The sequence below is a fragment of the Triturus cristatus genome, chromosome 2_1 (genome assembly GCF_964204655.1).
Source record: "Triturus cristatus chromosome 2_1, aTriCri1.1, whole genome shotgun sequence".
In the NCBI taxonomy this organism is placed as follows: Eukaryota; Metazoa; Chordata; class Amphibia; order Caudata; family Salamandridae; genus Triturus; species Triturus cristatus.
This window is the reverse complement of record NC_140581.1, coordinates 92939173-92961892: the sequence shown is the minus strand read 5'-3', so window position 1 is coordinate 92961892 and position 22720 is coordinate 92939173. Positions and strand designations below refer to the sequence as shown.

Below are 22720 nucleotides of genomic sequence, written 5' to 3'. Positions count from 1 at the left end.
GCCGGAGATCTAGAATAGGTCGTAGAGTCTCGTCCCTTTTTGGTATGAGAAAATATAGGGAGTAGACAGACCCCCATATTTTGTTGATTGACAGGAACGTGTTCTATTGACTGTTTTTGTAGGAGGGAGATTACCTCCTGCTTTAGTAACGTTGAATGTTCTTGTGACATTGGGCGTTACCTGGGTGAAATGTTTAGGGGGGGGGGGGAGGGTAGATGTTAGTTCTAGGCAGTAGCCTGACCGAATTATTTGGGTCACCCATTTGTCTGAGGTGATGGTCTCCCAGACATGAAGGAAATTTTGGAGTCTGCCCCCCTCCGGAGTGGAATGGTCGCGGGGGGGGGGGGGGGGGGGGGGGGGGGGGAGTCATTGGGTAGGAGGTGTGGCAGAACAGGCGTTGTTTGTTTTGCCTCTGCCCTTGTTGTTGTTGTTGTTACCCCTGTGGCCGCCTCTTTGGTAACCTTTTGTAAAGGTGGTCTAAGTAGGGGATTTGTATGATGTGGACGCTGTGTCTGAGGAGTAGCCTCTGGATGTACTCCGAAAGGAGTGTCTGTGCGGGTGAGACGTTAAGGCCCCCGTGAATTTGGCGGTATCCGTGTCCTTTTTCATCTTTTCTAAGGCCTCATCCACCTTTGGCCCGAATAGATGTTCCTGGTCAAAGGGATGGTTAAGGATGGAGGCTTGTACTTCTGGTTTAAAACCAGATACCCGTAGCCAAGCATGGCGACGGAGAAGGACGCCGGTGTTGATGGCCCTGGAGGCTGTGTCTGCTGCATCTAGGGCACAACGTATGGAGGTGTTCGTGATGGTTTTAGCCTCTTGAATCAACTCGTTGGCCCTAGCTTTATATTTTTCCAGGGAGATGGTGCATTATGCTTTCCAATTCGTCATAATGAGCCCCGTCATATCTGGCCAGCAGTGCCTGTGTGTTTGCTATACGCCATACGTTGGCCGCCTGGGATGCTGTGCGTTTGCCTGATGCATCTAGTAGTTTTGATTCCTTGTCAGGTGGTGGTGCATCACCTGACGCTTGTGAATTTGCCCTTTTACGGGCCGTAGATACTACTAAAGAATCTAGTGGCGCTGGTCCTCCGATGTAAGAGGGATCTGAGGGAGCAGGTTTGTATTTTTTTTCAATACGTGGGTTAATGACCCTGGCTCTAACTGGGTCCTTAAAAACTTCTGCCACATACTTAACCACCCCTTTGAGCATGGGCAGTATGGAGGTGGACCTATGTGAAGTATCAAATGTGTCTAGGAGGAAATCTTCCTCCGCGGGGTCGGTATGCAAGTCCACCCCGTGATAATGTTGCCGCCCTTTGCAGAAGATGGTTGAACCCTAATGAATCATCTGGTGGAGATGGCCTAGAAGGGTAAAGATAGTCTTGTGGGACGTTGGGGATATCTGGAATATTGTAATCGTCCCATGGATCTGGGGATCCTGTAGGGATGGGGTCCTGTGGCACATCCCCTGTATCATGATATGGGTCCCCCTGATCATCATCGTCTGGAGACGGGGTAGGAGAACGATGAGGTGGGGGTGGAGGTGGGGAAGGAGGAGGAGGGGGAAGGGAAGGTATTCTGAACGGAGAGGTAGCAGAGTCCTTCCTCTTTGGAGGTGGAGGCGGAGCAGGCTTCTCCAAAGGTCTCTTTTTGGTAGTGTCAAATGTCCAGTTTTTGGATCCTTGGTGAGAGTTTTTTTGCCAAGGGATCCGGTGTAAATAGCTCTGGTGAGGCAATTTGGTCCGTCGGCACCGAAGGAGTCAGGGCCGATGACTTTAGGTTTTTCTGTGCCGTTTTGATGTTTAGAACCTGGCTTGGGACCCTCCGGTCTCTTGGTCGGCGCCGAGATGGACTTCGGCTTGGAAGTATCGGTGCTGGTGGCCTTGTGTGGTTTGGTCGGTACTGAAGATGGCGTCTGTACCGAAGAGCTGGGTTTCGACCCAAAGGGCTTTGGTGCGGAGCTCTGTGTCGAGGTGGATGCCGGTTTCTTTTTCGGTGCCGAAGTGTGTTTCTCGGCACCGCTGGTAGGCTGGCTCGAACCCGAGCCGCCGGCTTACTTGGCTTCTTCACCGGGCCCGAAGGTGGGGTGTGTGAAGCAGTGTCTCTGGTCTTGCCTAGGCCTGGAGGCGAAGGCTTGAACGAAGCCTTATTGGGTGTCGGCGCGGGTGGGGGGGGAAGGATAGATTGGTACTCAGGACCCTCTGCGCCGGAGTGATGTCTTCCACATCTGACTCGTCGGCCTCGGAAGCGCTGACTAGGTCCTCTTCGGTGCGATGATGTTCCGGATCGTCGATGTAGTCTCCGAAGATGTCGACTGGAATGGACGTCGAGGAGTGTGCCATGTTCCTTCTGGCTCTTCGGTCCCGAATAGTCTTTTTGGATCGGAAAGACTTACAGGCTGGACAGTCTCGAGCCTCGTGTTCAGGGGAGAGGCAGAGGTTGCATACCTCATGAAGATCGGTGTGGGGAAATTTGGACCCACATCGAGGGCACTTTTTAAATGGAGTTCTTTCCATGAGCCGGGACCGGAGCCTGGGTAGGCCCGAAGGCCGCCGTCGACGACTGGAACTGAAGGTGTGTGTCGATGAGAAGGCGCGTTGATTGAAGAGATCGCGATCGAAACAATACAGCGAATTGGGGTGAGGATTGCGCGTTGATCGTCGAACTGGAAGCTGTTCGGAACCGGAGCGCGAAGATTAAATCAGAGCCCGATGGCGGAAAAAAACAATATGAGGATGGAGCCGGAGCACATGCGCAATACCATCCAAAGGAGGAGTCACCGACCTCGTGACTTCCAAAGACTTTCCAAGAGGAAAAACAAACTGCAAACATCCCGGCCAAACACCAGATGGCGATCTATGCAAAAGTGTGTAATCAGCAGCTCAAATGCCTCGAACATATTTTTCTTGAATCAAAAAAGATCAGATTGTCCATAACGACTTGAAAAAAAGCTTTCTGTTCCAGATGGTTCTTTGTTTAAAAGTTCTCTTTATTGAAAAATAGATTGTCATTGGAAGCCAAAATTCATAAAATCCATTGCACCATATAGCCAAAGCATTTCGTCTCCGAAGAGACTTCTTCAGGGCTAAGAAATAACTATGTATCACATCAAAAGATCCAATGGGAAGAGGATTAATAAAATGCATGCAAGTTCGTTTGCGTCTTATAAGTATTTAATCTTTAGATAATAAGGGCATGTCGTATCTACAAATCCAATGGTAAACGGACTTATAAGAGCATATACAGTCGTTTGCGACTTGGAAGTATTAATCTTAAAATGATGATGGGTAAAGTAACATCAAAAACGCCATGGTGGCCACCAATAGTCATCTAAGCTCGTGTAGCAGGGAAAGTAGTATATGCTCTTATAAGTCAGTTTAGCATTGGATTTGTAGATACGACATGCCCTTATTATCTGAAGATTAAATACTTAAAAGACGCAAACAAACTTGCATGCCTTTTATTAATCCGCTTCCCATTGGATCTTTTGATGTGATGCATCGTTATTTCCGAGAGCCCTGAAGAAGTCTCTTCGGAGACGAAACGCGTTGGCTAAATGGTGCAATGGATTTTATGAATTTTGGCTTCCAATGACTTAATCTATTTTTCAATAAAAAAGATAACTCTTAAACCAAGAACAACCTGAACCAGATACTTTTTTCAATTAGTTATGGACAATCTGATCTTATTTGATTCAAGAAAATATTTTAATTTGATGGGTGCTGATTCTAATTTTTTTTCCCACAAATATAAAGCAGCTACAATTACATTTTTAAAGAACGGAAAGAAAAATGTGAAGCATCAATAAAAATGTGGATCAACCGCAGCTCTATAGTACTTGCAACATTACCTTTTCTAATTGGTCTATAGGCTTCCAGGAAGTATGGTTTAAGATACACCTCAAAGAGGTTTCCAGTGATCCCTTCCACTGTATCATCAATGGGCAGTACATGAATACGCTTTCCATACTTCACATCTGGGCATGGCTGAATGCTAAAATAAAAGGAATATATAGATGTGATAAATTTAGAAATAACCTCTCAAAAACAATTCCTCCAAAATGCATATCGACAAAGATGTGCTGCTACTGCAGAGAGTACTAAAAGCAGCTCTTGTTTTAAGTGCATGAAACATATCTTAGAAGGGCACCCCATGTTCAGCGGAGGAACAGGACACAAACAGTTGTTTCTTTGTTCAACTTCTTTTTAACTACAGCCTTACATCGGTCACCAACACATGCTACAAATAAATTGTAATCCCCAAAACCTAATAGGAAAATACATAACATAAATAAAACACGTTGCCAACCACCAACAGAGCATCTCAGCTAATTTTCTTTTCAAAATCTTAGACTAGTTTGTATACAAGTTATCAAACCAGTTATTACCCAACCTTCAACCAGGTTTCCCTGCGCAACTAAATGGTCCATAAACGTGCTGCAAATCTCAGCACCCCTGATTTATTTGCATACTCCTTGATCTATCCAGAGGCCAACACTGCCTTGTATCCTACCTTAATCACCTTTCTTAATACCATGAACATTACTGTCTTAGCTTTCAAGTGGTACTACACCTCTTTGCTCCAAACCCACCCAGGTCATAAAGTGTTGGTGTGCCTTACCAGTCAATCTTAGCCCCCTCGCATTTGCTCCCTCTACACCGCCTATGTATACCTCTAGAAGGCCCTAGTCCCACTTCAGTCTCTAATAAAGTGTTGTACAGATCTCCCAGTTTTAATACATCTACTAGCAGTCCATTAATTTAAACTATTCCCTTCAACCACAGGAGTCAAGTTGGGATTATCTATAGGGAGTGAAAATGGTGAAGTAAAAGGGAGTAGCATGTATCTTAACAGCCACTTTATCCCATATCACCCAAGTCCCCCCCATTACCAGGAAGGAGAGTAAATCTTACCCTCAAGGTTTCATCTACATACAGTGTACCTTCCATATTAGTCTCCCTGCCACTATTTGGTTGATAACTCACCATTGTTTCTCAGTTTTCCAGTATACTGGGAAAGTATTCGGAACCCTGAAAGAATATGTCTGGAATACCTAATCAGCCCTTTTCCAGCACTTCATGTAACAGATTTATCTAGCCTAGGTCTCCTCCCAGCGTGGATGAAGTCATTATTGGACATCTGAAAGTATTTAAGGAGCGGGGTGGGGGCAAAGATGGGCAGCGCCTGGAATAAGTAAAGAATCTTGGGAAGTCCATCTTACTAGGCACAATTCCAATGAGCCAAAATGTGCCTTCTAGATGCCAAGACTGGACAGCCTTCTATAGGCCGCATAACAGCGTTACAACCGACAGGGATCACCTTCTCCATAGTTGGGGTTATCTGCACAGCTATGTAGTAATACAGATCAAGTTAAACAACTGCATCAGCAAGGGGGGGGGGGGGGGGGGGGGAGGGCTGCAGGATTTATAAAAACGCAGTGTAACCATCCAGGTCTTGAGCTAAGAAAATGATTCATCGGGAGATATTTTCTGAAAAGTAAGATTCTCTGAAGACGGGTCAATAGCCAATTCAGTCAGCTAGATATGGCATAGAATGTCTCAGAAATCATTTGATAATCTTTTATCAAGGATCCAGACTCGTTTTATACATTATCAATCCTATCTATTACAATTTTCATTTGGAGCTGGCCTGCCGTGGTCCCAAATACAGTTGCAGTGTTTCAGCAATAATCGTTCTATATCAGTCTTGTCTCCTCACTAATTTATGCCTGCAGTTTCAAAAATCATATCCTGCTGTATTTATTCCAACTCTCTAAATTGCTCTTTTAGGTACCTTATTACGTCTGTCATCGCTTTGTCATCGCTTTGCCTATGTTACAAGTACGTCTTAGGACTGCTTCAAGAGCATCCTCTAGCTAATCACTTCTCTATCATGCTTTGCAATATATAGCTGTATCCCTGCCTCCATTTCTTTATAGAGGGTGCTATCCTTTAGGAGACCATCGTTCAGCCTCCACATTGGACATGGTCACCCTCACTTTTTGCCTGATATTTGATGGAATTTTGACAGAAAGTGCACTGAGTTCCTGCTACCCAGGTCCCAAGTGCACAAATGTAGGTCCCCAGTAAATGGTACAAGTACCCAGCCATGGGTACTAAAGAGGGTCGTTACAAAAGGGGGTGGTGATGGACGGAGCATCAGAACCAATCAAACACTCACACCCAGTCAACAGATCTGGGTTTGATCCATCACCGTTTTTTAGCCCACTCTGCCACCCCAGTTCAGACATAGCCATATGCAAATCAGTCTGACCCTGTGCCTCATGGGAACAGTCCAGCCCGAGCTGCCAAGCCATGCCTTCCCTGGACCGGAAACAAGCTTCCTAGGACCGGTTTCTGGCATTTCAGCCGTCTTCAGCCAGGCTTGCTTGAATCCAGTGGCAAAGTGAGCAAGGGACTCACGTCTGAGCATACCCTGCCAACTTATGGCGGACAAAGCGGTACAAAAGGGGGTCCCCAAGGGCTGCAGCATGTATTGTGCCACTCTAAGGGACCCAACACCAAACTCATGCAGACTGCCATTGCAGGCCGCTGTCTTGGTGCAGATAAAAGTGAAAACACGACATAGCACAATCTGTGTGTGCCATGCCTGCAGACACTCCATGCAGTATAGGTAAGCCACCCCTAGTGCAGGCCTTAAGCCCTAGGCAGGGTGCACTATACAACAAGTGTGGACATATCCGCATGAGTAGATCTGCTCCTGTGGTGCCTAAATCTATCCTTGGATACCAAGAGTGAACAGGGAAGCCACTGGTTAAAAAAAAAAAAAAAAAAAGAAGAGTTCCCCAGCTACAGGATTGCTTCACTGAAATATGGCGTTTGGTATCAAACACCTTGTATTATTAAACCCACACCGATTTTAGTGGTGAATTTATAATAAATGCACCCAAAGGGCACATTAGAGATGCCCCCTAAAAATCTACCAGCATCTACTGTGCTGGCTGACTAGTACAGACCAGCCTGCCACCACAGAGAAGGTTTTGAATCCCTGCAAGTGAGAGGCTACACTCAGAGGGCAGAAACAGTGCCTGCTCTGGTGGGAGGCATAACCTCATCCAAGCAGGATGGCTCAGTAATCAGCATATCAAGGCAGGAGGCTACGAAGGCCTCTGCTGCCTTTCATCTGTGATAACAGCTTCCCCAGACAGGGGAAAAGCCATCCGAATACCCAGTGCCCATCTAGCAACTGGAAAGGCGGAAAACTTGATATGAAGGGAGGTGTGATGCACTACCAGGACAGTGATCCTCCCCCTCCATCCCCCCACGTGGGCTACATGATGTATCCCCCTTTAGGCAACCATCTTGGTGATGGCAGAATTAGGAACTCTCGAACAAGGTAATGCCCACTTACCACAGGTAGTGGTCATATAGGGGGTGCAGTGACCCCAAGGGTAAGTTGCCCAGTGGCTACCACCCTTTCCTCTCCTTAACACCCCTAAATTTAGTATTCAGGGGGGCCTCTGGCACCAGGAAAGCAGACTCTACCAACTTAAGGACATCGAAGTACCGTGAAAAGCAAGAACTAAGGAGCAGAAACTGACCTGGTGCCAACCCTGCCGGTCTGCCTGCTATCCCCGACAATTGCACCAAAGAAGACTTGTTCTGCAGCTGCTCTGCCTCTAAAAGCCTGGGAGGACAGCCAGCATTTCAGGAAGCAACCAGGATCTCCTGTGGAGTAACAAAGCTATTCCCCCTGCACCTTGCAGGCACCCAAGAAGAACTGTGCGGAATGCTGGAGCTCCAAAAACCAAACATCAGAAAGCACCACTGCACCCGTGCCACGCAGCCAGATTAAGTGGGCCAACGGTGCCAGCGAGATCCTAAGAGCCTCCAAGTCAACCCCACCTTGGGTTTGCCCAGATTGGACTCCCAGTCACCGCCTGGGTTCTCTATCTGCAGGCCCCCTCTACTGACTGTCTCCAGAAGTGAAAACTAGACGCCTCAAAACATCACTGCACCCGAGCCCCACAGCCCAAGGAGAAGGGGACCGGAAGTGTTCCTATGTTCTTGAACATCGTAAGACCCGAGCCTCCTGTTGGTTCAGCCAGACTTGACCTCCCCCGCCCCCCCACGCCTTTTAGTGCCGAGACTCAAACACAGTTCCCCAGCTCAGAGGTCGACCGCCCTAGCTGTTAGGCCACATTCCTATCCAGCTTGCACCATTTTAAAATGACTAATACATTGATAATGGGCACAATTATTTATAACCACCATCTCATCGAGAGTGAAAGAACAGCAGTAAAATGCATGGACTAAAACTGTCTATTCGCTACATCATACATACAAGTCAAAGCCTACCAAGTCAACTGAGCTGTACATATCAAAGAATATGGTGCCAAATCTGTCTAGAATTTAATGGATCTGTCTGACGAGCACTGACTGAGCAGGGAAAGGCAGCAGGCCTTTTCAAACAAGACACTTGTTCCAAAATTAATGTTTTATTTAGAGGAGGGGGTTTACAGTCAATGCAAGTAAATCTACCAAAAACAAATACATTTAGTTTCACTCCAGTAGCCAGATAATTAATTTTAAGTTTGGCCACTATTATTCCAGCAGAAACTTCTCCTGCACTGCTACTTGATAAGGGTATCTCCAACCAGAAATTGTGGCAGAGCTACTGCCAATCTAGATCGATGTTCTGCTGCCATTTCTAGGAAATACTACCATATAAAGCATGGAGGACAACGTGGAGCATCCCCCAACAAGAAAGAATATAATTTACCAATCTGTTAAGGCGGCTAGATATGGAGACCACAATATACCACCAACTTAGGCACATATTGGATCAAAGGCTGTTAAACAGATAGTCACTCATTGGGTTGCCACCAAATTTTCACATTCCCATTACAAAACTTTAAATTCAAATCATAACTGACTGCCAAAACCAACTCAATTTGCAGTAATTTACAAAAGGTCACTGCTAGAAAACTATGTAGTCCCTGCCCCCTCTTTTTTAAGAAGAGACTTTTTTAAAGATAAAACTTGCTCATGAAAAAGCCCTGTAGTCTTTGCTAAACAAGAGTCTTGACTCCCCCAAAATAAGTCACTCTATTTTAACACCTACTTCTTCAATGGTTTTCTACTGTGTTAACATATTGATCAGCTTCAGGACAGTTTAGAACTAAAATTAAAATCACAGAACAAACAGATAATATATAAAGAAAAAGGCCCTATGTTAGGGCATGGAGCAATGAAGGAATTAATAGCATAGGGGACTTTTTTGTGGATGTACACTGGCAACCCATGATGTCTTTGTGAGAGCTCATGGTGTGCCTCCCACTTTATTTTTAATTCATACACACGTTACGAGGTATATTTGTATGGCCTGGGCACCGACAGGACAGGAACCATTGACGAATGATCTGTTAAACATGCAATACCTTATGGGGAATAGCAGTCATATTACGAGATGGTTATATAGGGGTGTGCGCACAGTAGTGGGGGTCCCCTTACAATCCATTTGTGATAAGTGGGAAATGGACTTAGGGCATGCACTGACTGACAAAGAGTGGGAGTAGATATTGGAATTTCCAAGAAAAACCTCTAGGAACCCGAGATACAAGTTCATTCAGTTAATGGTTGTACACAGAGCTCATTGAACGCCTCATAGATTACATGTAATGTACCCTGGGACCTCGGACTGCTGCCCCCGATGCCATGCCCCACAAGCGAAATTGTTCCACATGGTATGGAGCTGCCCTCAAATACTACGCTATTGGTCAGAGGGCCACAGCATATTGCATGCTATTGCTCCTATACAGAAAGATGACATGCCCGAATACTGTATCTTGGGGTTGGGGCCTAAGGGAAAGAAGTCTGGACCGGTGCGCAAATTTATGAATCTGGCTCTTATATTGGCAAATGGAATATCACGAGACGATTGAAGGCTGTTAAACCACCTAAAATTGTAGAATGGCATGAAGAAATGGTTCGACGGGGTAGGGCGGAGGGTGTTGAAATCCGGCGCGAAGAACCGAGAGGGCTGCGTAAAAAACAGATTTCCCTAGATTGGAATGCGTTGATGGAAGAGTTTGCCGCTCTAGATGTGCGTGCACAATGATCCTCTAAATTGCAATCACGGCTATTAAGCCATGTTTGGTTGATGTAATAGGGGCCCATGCTTATCGTGATTGTTATTTTCATATTATTGAGTCATTGAAACATTTCTTACTGGATGAGATGATACATGAGGGCAGATGGGAAAACCCGGATCGAAGGATACATACTAATGATACTACATAGTGCGGGCATAGCTGAGTCGGTGGAAGGGTGGGGAAGGGGGTTTCTTTATTCTTTAAGAAATTGTTATTGAACAATCAATATGATGGGTTGACCTATTGGTGGCATTGGTTCTGAAGTCGGGCTTTGGTTCCTTGAGTATATGCGAGAAAAGGACAAGCTTGTGCGCAGATGCACGGACACTTGCTGGGAAACTGTATAATGCACGGTATGCTTATGTAACTAAAGGGTTGATGATGAATACTGCACTACTGCTACTATGTTATACGTAATGCACTGTATGATTTTGCCTCAAATGTAGGGTTATTGTATGGTTGTACTATGTCCTAAAATGCAATAAAATCTGTTATCAAGAAAAAGGCCCTATGCTTTCAAAATATAGCAGCCATCTAGCCTAACAGGTCACAAGAACACAAGTGCAAATGCTTTGTCAGCACTAAACATTACCAATACACCACGATGGCCTTCGAAAGCAACAAATGACAAGAGGACAAATACAGTACCTGATCACATCTCCCAGCCGAACTCTTAGATTATTACGGACAACCCTATTCATGCGGATCTTCTCATCTGAACAGGTATCGTCAGAAAGGACAATGCAAACTGCTTCACGCCTCTTCTTCCCTTTCAGAAGAACCGTATCCCCCCTAAACAACTGCAATTCATCCATTTTTGCCTGCACAAAAAAAAAAAACAATACCATTTTCAGTTCTAGGGTAACTAGAGCATTTGTTGTATTCAAAAGGTCTTGTTATTAGTTACTTGCAGTCATGTTTCCAAGGATCACAGTTACTCCTGGTGATCATCTTTGAACGAAGAACACTTCACTGTACCAAATTAAATTCCCAAATTATAGACTGACTAGTTTACTTACACAAGACATGGGCTGATGCAGGTAATGTCTACGATGGGCAGAAATGTTAACAACTGGCAAAAAGCATTTAACATTAATTCAAGCACACAAAAAACCTTTCATTTCCTCTATGGTATTGAGAAAGTAAGAGGGAGGACCATGCCAAACTCATCTACATCTTAAGCCTTTGAGACTTTTGCTGGTGGCTAAACCAGCCTGTCCTAACTAAAGGGTGTACTTTGCAATAGAATAACCTGACCTAGGGAGACACAGGTCAGTCATTAACTAGACATCCATTCTACAATTTCATCATTCATACAAGCAGACATGATTCAAACGCAAGACGCAGCAAGTTTCCCAGTGATCTCACCACACAGCTGTCTTCTTACTCGAAGAAGAACTTATATGGCACTTTACATAACTCCTACAAAATAAATACTCCCCAAACAACTTACACAGTGCTTGTGAACAAGTTACTAAGCTAATAAAGGGATGAGGGAGGTGGGTGGCTGAGAGCTGAATGGAGTTACACATATCCTTCGGAACGTCAGCCAGCCAAGATTCCTGCAATCCTGTCCAAAAAAACCGAAGCACACAGACATCGCAGAGTGGCAGTTAATTGGGATGCATTCCTGCAAAATCCAGTGTATGGCACTGCATTAAAATTCACCACACTACAACAAAATTATCCCTGGATGTGGGGACCCCAAATACAGCTGATAAGATGGTAGGGAGTACAAAACTAAAGGGAACATATTAATCAAAACGAGAAGCAAATACAAAATACAGAAATAAAGATAGCAGAAGACTTAACAGCCATATAAGGCCCTAGCAAACATCAGAAGAAAATCAACTGAAAGCACAGCGGATCAGGACAAGTACTCAAAGGGCTCAGCTCATAGTACATAAAAGTGTAACACCCTCTCCCCCCCCCCCCCCCACCCAAAAAATAATTTGAGGATAAACAATCCAGGCAATACTACCATTTCTGAAGATGTGGCCTAAGCTACAACCCCCAACCAGCAAAAAACTGGCAAAGCAAGCTGCACCACAAAAGGATTTGAATGATCAAAACTGGGATGGACAGTATGGGTGCCCGAGACCACACGACAGAAAATGATAAAGAAAGAACACATCAGAGGCCAAACTGGATGCTGTATTGGTTTACTCAGACCCTGAAAAGGTGGTATACGGGACACAGCTGAGCATGCAGAAAAGGCAATATTCCACCTACAAAAACAGGTGAAAGGCTAGGCTGGAGAAAAAAAAATTCCCTTTCCATTGAATAGGGTTGATACACAAAAGAACGATCAAGATGTCCGAAAAGTAAGCATGCCTGCGGGTTTATAAAGCAATGATATATTATCTGGTCTAGAAATCTGGTTGAAAACAGAAGTAGCTCCACAAGAGTTACCTAAAATCTTCACAATCAAGAGAACGCACAGAGCCCTGCTATGTCTCCCAAATCTGGAGACCCCACAAAACCTGTGATGGCAAAATTCTTACATTACAAAGATAGTTGAGACTGTTCTGCAGATGGTACGCACAGCATGACAACTTAAGTGGGGAAACAACAAAGAAGCTGAACGGCGAGTAAGCAAAGAAGTTGTAAGTACGAGCCTCTTTAATATTACAGATGTTTATCAACAAGCATTGGCCTAGCCAACAGGTCTCAACTTTGGGACCTTATAAGTGTTTAGCCATGCAACAGTTGCATAACTAAATACTTATAATGTCCCAAAAGCGAGACCTATTGGCTATGCCAAGCGGCCCTGCGGCCACGAAAGTGATCACGATCGAAAGTGATCACGATCGGGATCAAACATCAAAGCAGCAGTGAAAGTAATCGCAGAAAAGCGCGGCGCGCACACCCATGCACTGTAGCTCTAGTCTGGCCTGGTAGCACTTTTTAGAGCCCTCTCAAAAAGTCTCGCCAGACCAGCGCATGCGCTGGGTCAGGCGAGACCTAAAAAAAGGTATCCTAGAAAAAAGGGCCTACTAAAAATTTGTAACAGCTTCTAGAACAGCAGAATTAGAAAGCATGGTTATCTTTTTAACGTGTCTGTTGAAAGCCAACTGACATAGCTTAAGTTATCCTGGGTCACGGCCGTGTGAAGTTACCACACATGCAGCTTAAGAATTATATGGTTCCTTACTGTCCTGATCATCTTCATTAAGATGCACATTTTCAGGAAATAAAGCTGACAGTTTAACAACGGAACGAGGTGTTGAAAAGTAGCCTTCAACTTCAATGCAGAAGAATCTAGGCATCTGGAAAGGTTGCTGTAAGAATCTTCTAAAACAATGCACTATTCCAAAGCTGCAAGGAGAGGTGGGATCTCAGAGTGTTGGTCACAGTACCCACTGCCATTTCTGAAGCACAACTTTTGATGCATAGAACTGAGCAATCGTTTCTACTTAAGGAACATTTACAGGAAAACAAAGCCCGTCTGTGTGCGCTTGGAATTTTTAAAAGTAAGAAGATGAAAATGTGTGAGATTTGCCTCTCTCAGAACAAAGGAAAAGCAAGTACACATAATAGCAAACGCACCAGCAGAAAACAAACATTCATTGAAATCAGAGCTGGATGTTTGCCTTTTATTTATCTGTAGCACTTACTCGTCGGTCTGATTTTTATCTCACCTTAGGGATCTGAAGCTATTCTCCATACAGATCTTACTTTTAATTCCAAGTAATTATTATCAGTTACACACATAATTGAAAGCCACTTGAGACTAATTAAGCAAAATCTGAGATCTAGACGAGTGTGCTCCACAACACAATAACTAGAGAAGCCAGCTGCACTTACCTGGGACAATGACACCACACTGTTGTCCTCATTGATCGCTTCATCAACAATTAGTCTATTAGGTCTGTTCTTCTGCTTCAGAATTGCAGTGGACAGGTCATCTGCAGATTTGGAACTGTGAAAAGAGGTAAATTGGATTTGTATGAAAGAGTATTGTTTTTATGTGCAAGTTTGCATTGCCTTACAAGAATGTGCCTAAACCAAATGATGTTCAGATCATTAGTAGCTGCACCCCCCGCCTTGTTAAAAAACTACAGCCTAGCTCTTACAATTAACCTACGCAATGAAATAGTGTTTGGGGAGAAAACACTCACCTTTGCAATTCCCCAACTATAATGAAAGGAAGGAGTTTGATATTTAACTGGGTCAGAGACTGCATTTAGAGGATAATATACGGAATAGCTTATTTCTATGGTTTCAAAGAAGGAGAGGTGGGTGGGATATGCAGGAACTATTTAATGCATGTGCAGTTCAAGGAGTTAACAAAAGCTGAAATTTTATTTTAGGTCACATACTGCTTACAAATATTTCTGCCAGTATATGCATACAACTACTTTTCAGTAGTCATGAAACTAACCAGGCCATCATTCCAAAGTCCCCCAAAAAACCCTTGCTTTTGTCTATTCCCACAGGGATGAATTAGTGCTTTTCATTTCTACTGCCTACCATGTTTTACCATACATTTAATTCAGTCAGTAGTTGCCTACCAATACAAATTCACTGCTCACTATACACCTTTTTAGTTCAGATTGCATCTCTTCTTTCAATTTTCTTAACCATGCAGTCTGGAAATGGATGCGAGGACTAATCGTACCCTTCCTTTAAACGTTTCAGCGTGTTTTTTTTTTTTTTTGCCTACTGATTCCCTCCCAGTTTCACTCAGACTCACTCATTGGACAGTCGCCGTCTAAACATGTGCCAAAGTAATATCTTGAGAGGAACAAGCCTATGGGAACCGGAACTTATCAGCAACTTCACATTTATCTCCGAATACGAACAACATTCAGGGAAAACGAAACATTGTTGCAATTAGCTCTACCGTGTACATTCAACTATCTATAGCCATTCCTCCTCTGAAGCTTCCTGGCGGTTTCTACAGATTCTTCAATTTCACATACCGGATATATTTTTCACATATGTAGACCCATATTTAGAGTAGGTACCTATGAGTGGGCATTTTAGAGTTCGAGAACTGCAGCAAGGGCCTTATTTGCCAATCACCAGGCACGCCATGAGTTTGCAGGCCTGGAAGGAAGCTAACAATATATCTCCTCCAGGAAGAAAAACTTATGCAAGAGAAGGAAATGGCTTCCCATGTGCCCGCGAGTGGTGCATTTGCCAGAATGGCTAATACATTCATTAACAAGTTACACCGGAACATTCAAGAATTTAGAGTCGGAGTAGAGCTGATCTATGAATAGCACAGTTTAGTGGTGCTGCTCACAAAGTAGCCAGTGTCCCCTGCCAGTTGTGGGTGGCAGTGATTGGCCTTTCATTGGAAGACCAGATAACAGTTAATCCAAGCCTGTCCATCTAACACGTGGCACAGAACTCTATTGGAAACCAAAAGATGGACAGCAAAGCATGAACGGTGGCCATCCATGTCACGGAGTCCATCTTCATAGGTCATAAATGGCTAAGAAGTGGTTGTACTTGCGAGTTCCTTAGTGGGCAGTAAGAAACAGACATGCATCAAGTCGCCACCAACGGATTCAAGCCCCATGGATGAATTAATGAGCACTAGAGGGGGGGCAAAGTGGGTGGGGAGGAGGAACATTTGGTTGGGGAGCAGAACTGGTATTAGGTCGCTCAGTGACTGCCTTTAGAAGATAATATTCACACACCTGCTTGCATGGAAAAATTGTATCTCATCTCTTACCGTTCACTATTCAATGCCCTGCTACAACAGTGCCTTGTAAATTAACTGCAAGGCACAGCCATCTTACGAGAGTGCTTCAATGATAGGAGGCAAAAATTTGATTTCTGTGCCCACAGACAGTAACAGGGGCTCTTGGGTTTCACACAAAGTACATCTTGTACCAGTGGAATACTTAACAAGGAACAGATTGTATCCACTCCTGTGAAGGTAGCAATGAGGAATGTCAACCAAAGGTATTTATAGTGCACACCTTGGGGAAAAGGGATTAGACAAAAGTAAATGTTTGCAATTTCCAAGATGGAAACACACATTTTTAAATGACTGGTTTCGCGCAGCACTTATGTATTATTGGTATTTAGCAATCACTTCCTGAATATATTTGTTTTCTACATTACTTTCCTCGCACTTCTAACCCTGTACCATTAAGGGTTTTTTTTTTTTTATTAAATGCCATATTTAGTATTTTAGATAATTAGAAGAGAATATTGGTTGGTGGTAGTAAGAGGAGGCGATCATGTACTACATGCAAGAGGCCTTAGCAATAAAATATTGTATCAAGTACTAGTAGTAGAGTAATGACATGATGCAAAGATGTCCGAGTGTTTGGTCTGGATACAGGAATACTGGTGCATGACTTTTGCAGTATTGAAAGGTGAGACTCATAAGAAGCTCAATCGTGTTTGCAATAAATGCTGCTAGTTTGACAATAGTTATTTTAACAAGAGCCCTTAAACTTAATGCAGGACGCTAAAGTGTGGTTATTTTGGGAATCCGAAACGTATGAGCCAACTAATGGCTAGGCTATGGTACAAGGTATTGGATTCCGATCTGGCCCTTGAACAGAATAGTTTGCTCTGGTCTGTTGTCACGTCAACTTGGGCCTGGTGCTAAAGTTATAATCTATGGTCCGGGCATTGGAATTACGTGACCGTGTACCAGTGGTATTTTCCATTTAATTATGGATTTACCATAGTAGCCAGATATTCCATCATTATCTACATAGCTTGCATAGTTCACCAAATAAAATGCTTATTTCTAGCTCAAACAGGTGAAAGCTCCTAAAAAATGTCACGTGCTGCTGCACTGTGGTAGACCATTTGTGAAGGTTAACTGGTCATCTTTTAATTGAGGATTGTTGCGTTCAGGTGTTTAACTGGTACTCATGCATTGAAACCATGCCTAGACACCAATGTGTTACAATGACAAACGTATTAACCAAACTGCAACACAATGAGCTGCATTACCAAGCATAATTTGCCCTTCTTGCTGTATAATTTAATCAATACCGCTATATAATATGACCCCTTCTATAATTACTGTAATTCCTGCGGCTCTGTCTGCACCTTCCCAAAAACGTATGACCCAAAGGACTTCGCATGACTGTACCTTAGTTTCATTATGGTGTCATCATTCAAACCAGTTAGTAATGAGCTTCAAAAGAAAAATTGTAGGTTATTCATAAAAAAGTGAATACCTGTGACTTTCATGAACCACCAACTACTGAGGGGATCAATTATTAATTTCTTCAGACAGCTTCTCTGGTTTTAAAATCAGTCCAAATCTGACGCTCCTGTTCAACTAGCCTTCTATGCGTACTTCTAGCAGACATATGGTTATGTTACAACCAGCCAGTGTTATGCGTGTTCAATATAGAAGAAAATCAGACAATGTACTTCAGTGTGAGGTGCTTTCACATCTACTATGAACCACGAGTCACACTCCGAAAGTGGTGACTAATCAACAACTGTACTAAGTAACATGTACAGGAAACCTTGCATGGAAGAGGAAATCATTAACAGATATACAGCTCTCAATGTTATCAGTGGTGGAGTAAGACATTATAAAATGGTGGAGTAATCTGTCTAATAAATTCTCATTGTGATACGACTCCTCTGTACCAAGCAGTCATAGGAAACGAGGCAGTCAGCGTTCAGGTTAAGCGGTCTGAGTAAACAATTTATATGGACAGTTCAAATATCTTCCAGGAAAACAGTTTTTGGTTCTGGCGGTAGGAGGCGATGGGTTGTTTTGCGAGAAGCAGTTGAGTGTTGACTGGAAGAGCATGAATCTTAAGTCAAAATATTAAGTACATTCTGGTGGGTCAACAATGAGGATTTACAATTCAATGCCCACCATAGGTTAAGAGTGGCTTAGATTACAGCTCGGCGACTTTAAAATCCAGTATAAAGTATGCAATGTCCTTTGCCTGCTAAAATGGTAAGAGACATTGAAATACAGAATCAGTCACTGAGACAACGAGTGTTACAGAAAGGCACTGACTATCACTGGAACAGAAGCTGTGGCACCTCTTTACTTGCTTAAGAATGTGTGTTATCATACTAAAGAAACTGTTCAAATCATTAAAGTAGACTTGCCTCATTAAAACATTAAACGCAGCCAAAAAGTAGCATGCGCTTTGCTAAATTCATGTGCAATCTTTAATATACGTATATATTTAGGCATATAAAATCGAGCTATGGTGAGGGTTTCAAAAAACGAAACTATATGTACATCTGACTGCAAATTCACCAGGAACTAAGCTAAACAATAAAAAGGACAAGAATACATACTCGGCTAGAATGTGAAAAAAACATTAACTTTTAAATTATGTTTTGTGGGTGGGAGGGGTTGATGAAAAAAGGCAGTGTATTAAAAATGAATGCAGTATTATAGCGTGCGATATGCGATAATGGCCATCTATATGGATATTTACCCCCGCACAACTCAAAGGCATGAAAACTACACGAGGCATTAGAGTGAGAACAGCCTCTAAAATTAGCAGCATTGTTGAGCCTATGTAAATCGAGGCCCTTCGGCAAGGGAGATGCCACAGCCTGCTTCGGTAATTCTGCAGGCGATGATGCTGGATAAACACAGTGCGCAGCAACGCCTGTCGCCAGCCTCTTACATTACAGAGAAAAAAAGTGCTGTGTTCATCTTGCTCCTGCTCCCGGAAGACCAGCATCAGACAGCTCGAAGTTAATATGACATGGAATCACTAATGCAAGGGCTCAAAGAAGGATTATGCTCAAAGCACAGGCCCATCGGAAAATTAGAAAAAAAAGTGTAATTCTGAAAACGAACGCAGTACCATCTGCGCACATTCTAGCTTTACCAGAGTTAAGGGCTGACACACCTGCTACGATGCAACCACAGCCAGGAAACTGAAACCGAGGGCGCCTCCTCTGCGCAGGGATCAACAAAGCAAACAGGCTGGCTGTGGTGAGTCCGAGGACAGGCCTTCAAATCACCATAAGATGCCACGTGTTTTACAACTAAACATCCTTCATTCGAAATCTAGATAGCGAACTATGGGAGACCTTTAAAAACACACTGTCACTCTGCCTCTGCCAAGTCCCGAAAAGCTAGAATCCCAATTTGTATTCATTCCCACTACCCATCTAAAACCAGTGGAAATTAACTAAATATAAAAAGGTGCTACTCCATCACTCACAAATTTGAGTAAGACTATTTCTATAGATTTCGTGTTTGTATCAGACTTAAAGTCTGTTGCGTATTCATGTAAAGGGCACCATGAAAACTTCGGCGATAGGTTCTCCTGTAGGCACTCCGATATAACTCGGAAAAGTAAACTGGTGTAGCAGGAAACCGTTATTCATGATTTTACAGTCACACTTATGCACTGGCCGTGCTATACGACAAAGGGAAATGAAAACAAATGGGAAAAAAATTGCAGTAAGCCCAGGTCAAGAGACCGATCATGTATGTGAACCAAACATCTGTATTTGTGTTTAGGAAGTCAGCACCACATTCAAATGAAGTCATCTCGTTCTGTGTTTCCCTATTCAAAAGGCAGTTTTGAGGGAACAGATTTAATCTTAAAACAACAAAATGATAACAGCTTCTGGATAATGCGGTGTATACTGTATGAACTAGTTTTCTAACAGGCATGAAGAGAGATGCACAGTCCACAGTGGGGGCCTACATGGGAAGAGGGACATGTTATGGGTGTTGGGGGCTCAAACGTATTTTTTTGGAGGGGGGGAGGGGAGTATTCGGAACATTTATGATCTAATTCCAGTTCTTTCGAGGCCTCATCACAGACAGTGCAAAGGCACAATTGTCCAAATTCTAACGGTGTTTATATTTAATACACAGGGATAGTAAGGTATGTTTTCAATATTTTAAGACAGCAGAAGCTCACACATTACTGAAAATATCTTCTGTGACAACCGCAGACTTCTCATATGTGAGGTGTTTTGGGGGTTGAATCTAAAAACTTTATGTATGTTGGATGAAAAACATTTGTCTATAAAACGTCTAATGGACTCTCACATCACCCATATTAAAAGTACAAAAAAGGAAAACGGTATTTAAAACAATCGGTTTAAGAATTACACGGTCGTCAGGACAAGACTGCAGAACAGAGTCGGATCTATCAGGGACCTTGAAAAGATAGGGCCCTGCGCAAGCGCTCACTTTGCCCATGCCTTAAAACGACACTGCGTGGGAATGTACCTTTACTATACTCTAGTTTAAAACTAATGCCAGAGAGCTGCAAATCGACCTCACCTACTAGGGCGCATAGGCAATACATGTTAAAAAGCTTAGTACAATCAGCACCAAGAGGCCGATAGCTTTTAAAACCGATGTTACTGAGTCAACACAGGGTAGCACAAAGTACCTTATAACATTTAGTTGAAACTTTGAGTATTAATTATGTTGACCACTGATCTAACATTCTATTTAGATATATAATATTTCATGTTCGGATACATTTCAGCAGGCACGGGGTTGCGCTTCTAACAGGTCCACTAAACAAGGAGCTATTTCTTGGACTTCAGTGGGCTGTACATGTCCAATATATGTGCCCACAGAGGCAGTTGTTTGAGTTAAAAGGGATATAGGATCCAGTACGCTGCTAGCCGATGGCTCCCATAGCATCGTGGACTCGCGGGCCTCCTGACAAAGAAGACGGTTCCACTACATGTAAACTCCGGTGCCTGGCCATCTCCCCAGGTACATCTGCCAGCCCGGTGACACAAAGAGCGCAGGCAGCACCCGCAGGCCCTCTACTCGTGGGCAGCACCGGGGCCTACATGACACAGCAGGACGCAGGCCCGAACGCCGGCCTCTTCCTCTCCTTAACACACGACCGCCCCCCGCTGTCACACGGGCCTGGGGGCGCCACCGGACAGAAAGTACCAACTGGAGGCCCAGCGCCCCCATGCCCAGGCGGTAGCCCCCCAAGAATGCATGGCGACCCCCGGCGCAACGCTTCACGGACCCAGGCACACCCGCGCTTCCCACGGACTCACTCGGATCCCGAGGCCATGGCTGCGGTGCTGGTGCTCGCTGCGGGTCTCTGGCCGGCTCTGCCTCGCGCTTTCCGCTCTGACTGACGATCCCGGCCGAAGCTTTCACAACCGAGTCATCCGGCGGCACGAGAAGGGATCTGCGCCTGCGCAAGGACCTGCAATCCTGAGCAATGAAACGAAACACGGGTCGCCGGGGCGAAGAGACTTCCTGCTCCTCCTGCTAAAGCGACGCCGATTGGTCAGCGAGAGGAGCACACGGAAGTAGACCGGTTTACAGCTCTACCAATCATAAGAAGTCAAAGTAAGCTTCCGAGTTCTACCAAGCGACTCTTCTCCATTGGCTGAATCTAACAATTGACGTCATACTGACACACTATTCATTGGTTGGGGCCCTGCAATATGAGACGACATTATGTAAATCTTCGGCACAAAAGGCACATGAGAGTGAAACGCAACCTTACATGTCTGCGTGTGATTGGCTGATTGTATTTTGCCAGTCATGCTGGAGGATGCTTCGTCACACGCGGACATTATTTACCGGTTCAGTGTGAAGGTTTAAGCCTAGTATATGTGGGTTCCACGCTGTGTGATCCTCAATGGTGACACCCTCTCCATGACTGTAAGAAACTGCCCCTGTATATGATATTGCCCCTTAGCAGTAATACCTGACAGAGTCCAGGAGTTTCCCAAAAGTCTACAGGGCTCAATGTAAAACCCATTAGCGTGGGTGAGCAGCCTTAGGCCTAACACAGAGGAGTGTAAGACATTCAGTCCTGCCGAGTACCACGCATCAGGCGTTAGACTAACTCATTTCAGTGGGGTAATCAGCATTACCGCACTGAAATGCATTGTCACCAATATCTGTGTAATGTTGCAGCCGTCATCCTAAAATACCAATGCAGCACATCACCCGTGGTGTGCACTGCGCACGCTGTGCTCCCGCAGCAGGGTTTGGCTCACAGTGTGAGCTAAGTCAGTGCTGGCAGGCTCACACAGTGTCATGGATAAACTTCATCTGATCAGATTCCTCACAGCACGGCTGACTTGGCAGCCTGACGTCATGAACCCGTGACCAACCATCTGTAAATTTCACGGAATGCCCGTAATTTGGACCTCACGTCCGTTGGGATCCCTTTTACAGACGCCTTTTGTCTGTAACTTTGGGCCATCGCAGGGAGCAGAGCTGTTCCCCTTTGAGAGACCTCCGCTCCCTGATGGGGCCGCCTCACACTCATGCTCAGAGCACAAGAGCAGCCCCACCCCGCCCATTGTCATTCTTTATGCAGGCTGATTGCCACATACAGAATGACAATGGGCCAGTTTGGGGATTGGTGAGGTGAGGGGATTAAGTGACACGAACAGATAGGTTTTAATGCTTGGGAGGCAGAGCACGTGCAGCATGTTTTCTTCACCACAGTTCTGGAATAAGGGGCCAGGGTACATCACGGAAGAAGGAATCAGAGGGCTGGGATAAAAGCAGAGTTTTTTTTAACATACATACAGGTTACTCTCTTTCTAATAATGGTATTCTCTTCTGTGACGTCATCACAGCACTCACAAGGGCACTTACTCGTAATAGAGGATCCCATACGTCATAAAGAATCAAGAAATATACTTTAGAAACTAGAGACATAAATG

General features: G+C 44.3%; 1 protein-coding gene across 1 annotated transcript in view; it reads right to left on the bottom strand.

Moving 5' to 3' along the window:
- The window catches only part of VCP (valosin containing protein), a 111156-nt gene extending 89837 nt beyond the window's left edge, over window positions 1–21319 (bottom strand). Inside the window, exons 1-4 of the mRNA XM_085628194.1 lie at window positions 21083–21319; window positions 13925–14039; window positions 10766–10938; window positions 3854–3996 (exon numbers count right to left, since the gene is read on the bottom strand). Coding sequence (XP_085484320.1) covers window positions 3854–3996; window positions 10766–10938; window positions 13925–14039; window positions 21083–21099 — 448 coding nt within the window. The 5' untranslated portion in view covers window positions 21100–21319. The remainder of the gene's footprint in view (window positions 1–3853; window positions 3997–10765; window positions 10939–13924; window positions 14040–21082) is intronic.
- Window positions 21320–22720: the final 1401 nt, after the last annotated feature.